The sequence below is a fragment of the Cibotium barometz genome, chromosome 24 (genome assembly GCF_041138505.1).
Source record: "Cibotium barometz isolate CiBa-2024 chromosome 24, ASM4113850v1, whole genome shotgun sequence".
Classification (NCBI taxonomy): Eukaryota; Viridiplantae; Streptophyta; class Polypodiopsida; order Cyatheales; family Cibotiaceae; genus Cibotium; species Cibotium barometz.
In genome coordinates, this window is record NC_141069.1 from 38,113,456 (window position 1) to 38,123,994 (window position 10,539).

The 10,539-nt window shown below is 42.9% G+C and overlaps 1 protein-coding gene across 1 annotated transcript; it reads right to left on the minus strand.

Moving 5' to 3' along the window:
• Positions 1 to 556: 556 nt before the first annotated feature.
• On the minus strand, positions 557 to 1,603 carry LOC147625266 (putative histone H2A.3). The gene is made up of 2 exons (XM_086818571.1): positions 1,353 to 1,603; positions 557 to 1,033 (listed from the first exon to the last, which is right to left on the minus strand). Exons 1-2 carry the CDS (start codon positions 1,527 to 1,529, stop codon positions 818 to 820), a joined length of 393 nt encoding a protein of 130 aa, XP_086674697.1. The 5' UTR covers positions 1,530 to 1,603; the 3' UTR covers positions 557 to 817.
• Between the last annotated feature and the right edge of the window lie 8,936 nt (positions 1,604 to 10,539).

A 10,539-nucleotide genomic window follows, 5' to 3' on the forward strand; every position in this document is an offset into this window, starting at 1 on the left:
CATAACAAACTAGCTTCAACCTTGCCCAAGACTCCCAAGTATGTCTCCTCAAGAACCTAGCAATGACCAAAGCATCAATAAACCAAAGACAACAACAAAGGCAAGATGATAGGAGCCTCTTCAATATGGCACTTATCAATGTCTCCCAATACTTTGGTAAGCATGACTAGTCATAGACATCTCAACTATCAAATTGAGACAATTTATTCCTAGTCCCTTATATATACTTACACTAAATTAGGTTTCAAGATACTCATATGATTAGTTTTGTAATGCATTCTCTCCCATAAAGTATACTATCAACAACAAATAGTATTCACCTTGGATGGCCCTCTTGAGGCCCACAGATGGGCAACATAAATATCCCAATCCAACCAATTCTTAACATATATATGTTGAGCAAATATACAAGGTCATCTAATTATGTTAAGCAAATATACATTGCAAGTCTCTAATTAAGAGAGACTATGACCACCCCTTGCATCAAAGGCTTAGAAACCTCAGTTAACATAAACTAATACGCCCTCTTGAGGCCCACAGATGGGCAACATAAATATCCCAATCCAACCAATTCTTAACATATATATGTTGAGCAAATATACAAGGTCATCTAATTATGTTAAGCAACTATACATTGCAAGTCTCTAATTAAGAGAGTATATGACCACCCCTTGCATCAAAGGCTTAGAAACCTCAGTTAACATAAACTAATACAACCTTGTCGAATAAATAATAACCCTTTAAACTAATCAGACCTAGAGAGAGATTTGTTCAAACCGGGTGGTGTTTAGAAACACCTTAAAGATGATTGCAAAGCTTAGTCCTCTGTTGCTGAGGAGCCCTTGGAGACTGAAGCAGGTTTCTTGGGCAGCAACACGGAGTGGATGTTAGGCAGGACACCCCCGTTGGCGATGGTCACAGTGCCCAGAAGTTTGCTCAGCTCCTCGTCGTTTCTGATGGCAAGCTGTATGTGGCGAGGCACAATCCTCGTCTTCTTGTTATCCCGAGAGGCATTCCCAGCGAGCTCAAGAACCTGCATATTAAGAGCAAAAAGTCAGCAAGCTTCACACAGAGGCCCAACACCAGCAGAAACCATAACTCCCCGAGATGGAAACGCTGACAGGCAGAAAAAGGCCCAATTTCCCAATTACGGAAAAACAACGCACAAATCAATCCATTAATAGCGTCTGCGTAGATTCTCAAACCTAAAAACTTCTCAAAAAAAAACCCCTTAACCGGAGAGAGCATCTAGCAGAGAAAACTCTAAGCATTGAAGCCAGTCGATCCAAACGAAAGAAGGTAGATTTCCCAATTTGAACAAATGATTCAACCAAAACTGGAAACCACTGTACCTCTGCAGCAAGGTATTCAAGGACCGCCGCGAGATAGACAGGAGCTCCGGCACCAACGCGCTCAGCATACTTCCCAGATTTCAAAAAACGGGCAATTCGGCCGACAGGGAATTGAAGGCCAGCTTTGGAGCTGCGAGAGACGCTCTTCTTGCCAGGTGCTTTGCCGCGGCCGGCCATGGCCCGAGAGGAAAGAGCTTAAGAACTAAGAAAGAAGGGCGCTCGGCTATCAGAGGCGAACAACGATGGAAAACAGAGTGCTCGCTTCTGCATATATATACACAAAATGAAGATTCACTATCTGCCGCCCGATCTTTGAGTCCATCTAACGGTATGCAATGCACTTTTTCCAGATCGATGCGTTGGCAAGAAGGCCGCCCGACCATCTCTGCATGCATCCAACGGCCATTGATTGGTCTTTCCACATTTTGAATTTCCCGCTGCTAATAACTGAAAATGTCCTAACCACAGTTCTATACAAATTTTATGTTATTTTTTGAGATTAGGTCCTGAATCACATGGCCTTCAAAATTTAAAGGGGTTTTTACCTCAAACTCTCAAACATTAAATTGTCTAGTCAAGTATCGTGCATACATCTCCCCCCTAGGGGCAAGGTAAAGATACTCCCCTAGCGTGTATGTTGTGTAGGTGTTCAGCGGGGAATCCTTGAAGTTCTGAGGGTATTTTTGACCCCTACTAGTATCGATGTGGAAAGGAGGGTGATAGTGAGTGTAATACTTTTTTATCCCCATTTACACCCTTATTCCTTCCAATTTGTTAGTACTCATCTCGTGGATCATGAGCTCTCATGGATAACGCAGAAGTTTGAGGGATTACAATAATCCCCCCCCCATGCAACCTTTGCCCGGGCTGGCTGACCGTCCCGCCCAGACCAAAGAAAGTTCCTGATCAGCCTCTGTACCTGGCTGATGCAAGAGCTCGAGAAGATCCAGCAAGACGTAATGTACCACATGGTCGCTAATAGCACCTGATTTGCCACCACCACCCACTCTATCACCAAGCTGCGTCCACTGAGAGGCCTGACGACGATAGTAAAACTCATGTCTCTGCTCCTCTGCCTCTCCTAGCGTGCCTGGCTCAGCTGTGACGCCAACCACTCACAAGCAGGCTGTTGCTCCTGAAGGCGCTGTAGCGAAGCAAGGCTGCATCTCAGCCGATGCTCCCGCTCGCAAATCTCTCCCAGCCGTGTGAAAGCTGCAGCGTGCAGAAAAGAGCTAAGCTCGATGAGTCCCTGGGCACACTGGCCTGCTGCTACTACTGCAGAGCACTGAGTATCATGCAAGATCCTCTCAATGTCCTCAGCGAGACTGAGATTTGTAAGTACCCTCTCTGGGATCCTCAACTGCAAGCTGGGCTCCCGTGTCCTCTCCTCCAATGTCAGGATAACTGGTGCATGATCTGAAAATGAGGTGCCAGCGAGAATGCCGATGGAGCCCCCTCGCTCCCCTAACCAGTCACCCACATAAAAACGATCAATCCGTGATAAATTAGTCCCTCCCTATCTCGGCGATCCGACCGAGAGAAACTAAGACTGTCCTGAGAGCGGGAGAATGCCCCATGCTGCCATCCATCAGTGATCCTCAGTGACATGCAAAACCGATCCCAAGCTGCAAGCTCCGTACCGTGCACTGTAACATGACTGCCTCCCACCCTATCGGCCGGGTCCTCAAGCATGTTGAAGTCTCCCCTGACACACCAATGTGCGGCCTCTAGCAATGCATCCGTAACCTGGGTCCAGAACTCTGCTCTGGCACTAGCATGATTAGGCGCATAGACGTTGAGCACGCCCAATAGCTCATCATGCATCCTCAGAATGACATACTGTGCTCTACCAAGCACAATGATCCCTCGATCCACAATGGCCTGCCGCCATATATCTGCAATGACCATGCATACTCCTCCCTGTCCACCCAAAGGACCAAACCCTGCAGACCAAAAGGTGTCCCATCTACCAGGCATCACCGAACCATATCTCCGGATCGTGCTCTCACCCAAGTGGTGCTCCTGCATCATCAAAATATCAATGCTACCACCAACCAGGCATCTCTGAAGCTCCTACCTCAAGCAACCACGATAGCGTATAAAATGTGCTCCGCCCAGGCCCTGTACATTCCATGAGATGATCCTCATGGATGACCTGCTGAGGTGGATGCTGTCTCAGCCGTACGGTGGGCCTTCGCAAGCGGCTTGGATGGAGAGTAGTCCCCATCCGAGCGACTGCGAATCTGCCCACCCGGTGTACTGCAAGAATCACGGATCAGGCGCCAGTGGCTGTAGCCCATGGCGACTGCCTCCCACTCTGACACAGAGCAACCTCGTGTATACATACATATCCACGGTCGCGTGCTAAGTCTGCCACTATACACACGACCAAATGACGAATCCCTGAGGCATCCACACTCCCGGGATCCAAGAAAAAATGAGCCAACTCCCATAGCCAGCCTATCACATCTGTCACCTCCAGATCGCTCACATGATGAGAAAACTCAATTGCCTGAGTCTTCAAAGTGCTAAGAGCGAGCTCTAGAGTCCACTCCCGGTCGCAAGGGCCATATAGAGGGAACGAGAAGGCCACCGCTGAATCAAGTGCCTCCTCCCCGCTGGCCGGAGGTATCACTACATGAACTCGGATGGGTGCTAGCTCATGGGGGCCCTCTGCTCCAAAAAGCCGAGTGAAGGCGTAATCAAAAGCCTCCGATCGCTGTCTAACACCGAGGCGACTAAGCCGACTGCGGATAGATGATATCCGTGAAGCCCGAATCGGCATGGTAGGTCTCCTCTGGTGCTCAAGCGAGGTCGGTGCTCAGCACCCTTCGGACTGCAGGCGAACGCCAGGGGACTGCCAGGGCCTCCCAGGAAGGTGAGGCGGGTGGGGGGGGAGGAGGGGGGGCGAGGGGGGTGGAGAGGGAGCCGCTGCCGAAACCGGAGCGGGGACGGGAGGAGGCGAAGGTGGAAGCGAGGCGGTGGGAGGGGACGGGGGTGGGGGGGTGAAGGAGGGGGTGCTGGCATCTCCTAGTCCTCAGTCTCGTCGCCGCCGCAGGGGTCTCCTCCTGGAGGGGAGCAAAGCTGTTCCTCACGGGAACCCAGTGAGGCTTAGACTGTGGCTGCTGCTGCAGCGGTCTCTGGGCGTGCTGCTGTGGCTGTCTCCCTCAGCGGCACCCATGTCCAGGCTGCCACTCCGAGGTCTCTGTGGCCTGAGCAGGTGTCCCGGAGGCAGCCTGCCGTGCCGCATCTGTGGGCGGGCCGTACAATGGCACACTTGGCTCTCTAATGAGGAATGTTTGGAAACTTGCGAATCCTGACATTCCTGTTTTATGTAGTTCATTATGTCCTTGTATAACTCAGGTTGAGCCATTAAAGATGCAAGTGTTGATGTGATGCTGGCTTTATTATGAAAGAAGAGCATTCCTCCGAATGAGGTTTTGAGAGACTGTTTTAATCTTGTAAAGGAATTATCAAATTCCTCTAGCTCGTACAGTCTCTGTTTCAAATGACTCTTCTGTAGAGAGTATGTCTTCCTCTTGAGTGAAAGGGAAAGTGGTACTCTTCTAGGCTTTCTACCCCTTGGATTGTTTTTGTTTGGTGCACGGGAGATGGAGGTTTTGAGTCCATTGTGGATGAAGTGGGACACTTTTTACTATCATGGTCAAAGGTTTTACAATATATGCAGTATAGAAGAACAGGTGCCTTGTATTGCACAATGAGGATTGGGATGGTCGTATTGATTGCATTCAACACAAGGCATTTTGCTCGTCACTATTAGAGGCATTAAGGATGTCTAGTTTTGAAGGTTTTCAACCTGTCTTAGGGATGTTTGCTATATAAGGTTTTAAGCAAGCCTGCATAAAATTCGGGGAGTGTCAATTTTGAGATCGATCTTTCTTTTGCCATTGCTTCACTTGGTTTAGATGAGGAACATCTCATAGCATGATCATCTTCTAGCATGTTCTCATCTAAACATATTGCTTCTTTACAACATTGATCGAATGTTTCCGGATTGGTTACAATGATCAAGTTGTATAAGCTGTTATTCTGTAAGCCCATCATGAAACATCTCCTCAATTGAACATCGTTTAATTTTTCCCATGACTTACAACGTGAGTCCAAGAGTTTTATCGAAGGATAAAATCTCTAATGGATTCATTTGGTTTGAATCTCAATTGAATAGACTTCTGTTGCTGCACTTCATCGATCACCTTGTCTGGAAAAGCCATGTATAAAGGTTGATTTCAAGGTTTTGAAGTTGGTCTTGATCGCCGGCATCAATGCGATGAACCATTGACTAGCTTTTTCCTCTAAGCATAAGTTCAACGCATGTACCTTAGTGGGATTTCCAAAGGCTTCACATCTCTATTCTAAGCATAAGTTCAACGCATGTACCTTAGTGGGGTAGTTGGGATTTCCAAAGGCTTCACATCTCTATTCAAACATTTGAATGAATTGAACAGGGTCTGTTGTTCCATCATATTTACCCATAATTTTGGAAATTTGAACGGCCGTATTTCTGTATGAGTCATTGAGGCCATATGTAAGGGCTCTTGTTGGAAGAGACTCAATGAGTCCTTGGGCCATCCCCCTTCCTAGACTAGTCAGTATGTCCAAGGTGTGGGCATCCAGGAAAGGGTTGGTACTTATAGGATTTGCCACATCTATATATCTACATCTACATGCATACATCCACATCTCCGTGCATACATCCACATCCACATTCACATTCACATCCATACATCTACATCTACATGCATACATCCACCTCCACATTCACATCCACATCTATACATCTACATCTACATTCCCATTCACATCCATACATCTACATCTACATGCATACATCCACCTCCACATTCACATCCACATCTATACATCTACATCTACATGCATACATCCACATCTCCATGCATACATCCACATCCACATTCACATTCACATCCATACATCTTCATCTACATGCATACATCCACCTCCACATTCACATCCATATCTATACATCTACATCTACATTCCCATTCACATCCATACATCTACATCTACATGCATACATCCACCTCCACATTCACATCCACATCTATACATCTACATCTACATGCATACATCTACCTCCACATTCACATCCACATCTATACATCTACATCTACATGCATACATCCACATCTCCATGCATACATCCACATCCACATTCACATTCACATCCATACATCTACATCTACATGCATACATCCACCTCCACATTCACATCCACATCTATGCATCTACATCTACATGCATACATCCACCTCCACATTCACATCCACATCTATACATCTACATCTACATGCATATATCCACATCTCCGTGCATACATCCACATCCACATCCATACATCTACATCTACATGCATACATCCACCTCCACATTCACATCCACATCTATACATCTACATCTACATTCCCATTCACATCCATACATCTACATCTACATGCATACATCCACCTCCACATTCACATTCACATCCACATCTATACATCTACATCTACATGCATACATCCACATCTCCATGATTACAATAAAATTCTTTTAATTAATCTAGGATGATAATTCCTAGAATATGGTAGGAAGTCCTCTTTTCATGCTTTGAATGAAATTAATTTATGTGTAATTTTTATAAAAATTTTACCATAGCTCCGCTGTTATGACTGATAAATCTCAATTATCTTAAAAGATAAAGCTTATCATTAAGAGAATGATTAGAATGATTCCTAATTAAATCATTAACCCATAATGATTAGAATGATCCCTAATTAGATCATTAACCCATAATGGATTGAATCATCAACATTCATGAAATACATAAACTAAAAGCATAGGGAAAGCCATTAATTTGGTCTTAAGCATAGATTAATCTTGGATTAAGAAAAAGCTTTATGAAAAGCTTCATTTGGATTGAGAATAGGTCATGAGTATGACCATTTCTTGAGTGAGAGAGAGATATTACATAAAAACCATTAGAATTAAGCATAAATGAAAATTTATGTAATTCTTTACTAACATTCATTAATTACTTCTATAGTATTATCATTCATCAATTAACTTCAATAGCATTCATCAATTTATGTAATTCTTTACTACCATTCATCAATTAACTTCAATAGCATTCAAAAACCATTCCAATTAAGCTTCTCAAGCTTGAGAGGGGTTGAGAAGAGAGAAACATTGAGAAATTATAGAAAAGATCAAAATTCACCACTTACTTTACAAATTGCTTGATTCTTTGTTCACGGTAGAGGCCCCCAACCAATCAATTGGTTTAGTATGTTGATGGAGCCACCAATGGGGATTGAAGAAAGAGGGAAGCTCCAAATTCTTACAAATTGGAGTAAAAATTAGTATTATTTCAGCATAGTTCTAGTATAGTAAAATTCTCCTCCTTCCCTTTTTTTTTTCCCAGGCCCCCTAGCCGGATGTTCATGCAAAAATAAAACTAGTCACACCACTTACACACCCAATATGAAATTGCCTTTTTCACAGATTCAACCAGTTTTAAAACAATCCTTTAATGAAACCATAGTATCACTGATCACAATCTTCCAAATTATCCGGTTGATTCTTAATTTCCCATCATTCCTTCATCAGAGTATCTATGGCATTATTGGCAACTAGAACGCTCACCACCTGTCCACTCAGGGGCCTTTTCAATAGTTCCTAGCCCATAATACTCGACAATATAATCACTTATAAAAATCAAGATGGACTCTCGTTGAAGATCAGCAAGATCAACCAACAGATCCATATAAAGAGCCATGGACTCATCCATTGAAGACCAGCAAGGTCAATCAACCAGATCCATGCCCGGTTTCAGAAAACAACTCTTACTCCTTGTTCCAATATCTTCCTCGACGCACGTGTGGGTATCCTAGGCAACCCAGAGCCCGAGCACCGTATGGTCAGCACCCTCTAGGATCCTTCGCAGGTAACCTAGCACTTCACTCATAGGCCGCTTCCTTGGTCCCTCATCCACCGTACCGGAAGCTCACCATTTTAATCGAACCGAGGCTGGTCAAGACCTCCGCCACCGACTTTGCTACGCGAGACGTCCTCCATTGACTTTCCGTCTCAGCAGTTGCAACTTTATCAGTTAGGTCTCCACGACCTTAATCACAAGACGGTCAAAATGCTTCCCCAGCATTCTTGACATAAAACAGCCATTTACAAACAGCATTTACAAACAGTTTACAAATACAGTTTCTATATTAACTCTCATTTTTCCACATTAACCCAATCTACATGTACATTCACATTCATACATCCACATTTATATGCATACATTCACATCTACATGCATACATCCACATCTACATGCTCATTCATGCATCCTCATCCATACATCCACATCTACATGCACATTCACATCCATACATCCATAGCTATATGCATACATCCACATCTACATGCATACATCCATACATACACATCCACATTCACATCCATACATCCACATTCATGCATTCACATCTATATGCATACATCCATATCCACATTCACATTCACATCCATACATCTACATCTACATTCCCATTCACATCTATACATCTACATCTACATGCATACATCCACCTCCACATTTACATCCACATCTATACATCTACATCTACATGCATACATCCACATCCACATCCACATTCACATCCATACATCTTCATCTACATGCATACATCCACCTCCACATTCACATCCACATCTATACATCTACATCTACATTCCCATTCACATCCATACATCTACATCTACATGCATACATCCACCTCCACATTCACATCCACATCTATACATCTTCATCTACATGCATACATCCACCTCCACATTCACATCCATATCTATACATCTACATCTACATGCATACATCCACATCTCCATGCATACATCCACATCCACATTCACATTCACATTCACATCCATACATCTACATCTACATGCATACATCCACATCCACATTCACATCCACATCTATACATCTACATCTACATGCATACATCTATACATCTACATCTACATGCATACATCCACCTCCACATTCACATCCACATCTATACATCTACATCTACATGCATACATCCACATCTCCATGCATACATCCACATCCACATTTACATTCACATCCATACATCTACATTTACATGCATACATCCACCTCCACATTCACATCCACATCTACACATCTACATCTACATTCCCATTCACATCCATACATCTGCATCTACATGCATACATCCACCTCCATATTCACATTCACATCCACATCTATACAACTACATCTACATGCATACATCCACATCTCCATGATTACAATAAAATTCTTTTAATTAATCTAGGATGATAATTCCTAGAATATGGTAGGAAGTCCTCTTTTCATGCTTTGAATGAAATTAATTTATGTGTAATTTTTATAAAAATTTTACCATAGCTCCGCTGTTATGACTGATAAATCTCAATTATCTTAAAAGATAAAGCTTATCATTAAGAGAATGATTAGAATGATCCCTAATTAGATCATTAACCCATAATGGATTGAATCATCAACATTCATGAAATACATAAACTAAAAGCATAGGGAAAGCCATTAATTTGGTCTTAAGCATAGATTAATCTTGGATTAAGGAAAAGCTTTATGAAAAGCTTCATTTGGATTGAGAATAGGTCATGAGCATGACCATTTCTTGAGTGAGAGAGAGATATTACATAAAAACCATTAGAATTAAGCATAAATGAAAATTTATGTAATTCTTTACTAACATTCATTAATTACTTCTATAGCATTATCATTCATCAATTAACTTCAATAGCATTCATCAATTTATGTAATTCTTTACTACCATTCATCAATTAACTTCAATAGCATTCAAAAACCATTCCAATTAAGCTTCTCAAGCTTGAGAGGGGTTGAGAAGAGAGAAACATTGAGAAATTATAGAAAAGATCAAAATTCACCACTTACTTTACAAATTGCTTGATTCTTTGTTCACGGTAGAGGCCCCCAACCAATCAATTGGTTTAGTAGGTTGATGGAGCCACCAATGGGGATTGAAGAAAGAGGGAAGCTCCAAATTCTTACAAATTGGAGTAAAAATTAGTATTATTTCAGCATAGTTCTAGTATAGTAAAATTCTCCTCCTTCCCTTTTTTTTTTCAAAGGACT

What these genes read in the sequence shown, in the direction of transcription:
- LOC147625266 (XM_086818571.1), bottom strand. Translation starts at nt 1,529, where the DNA reads ATGGCCGGCCGCGGCAAAGCACCTGGCAAGAAGAGCGTCTCTCGCAGC. An exon ending in TTGAATACCTTGCTGCAGAG is followed by an intron (nt 1,034 to 1,352) that starts GTACAGTGGTTT and finishes CTTAATATGCAG; the next exon opens with GTTCTTGAGCTCGCTGGGAA.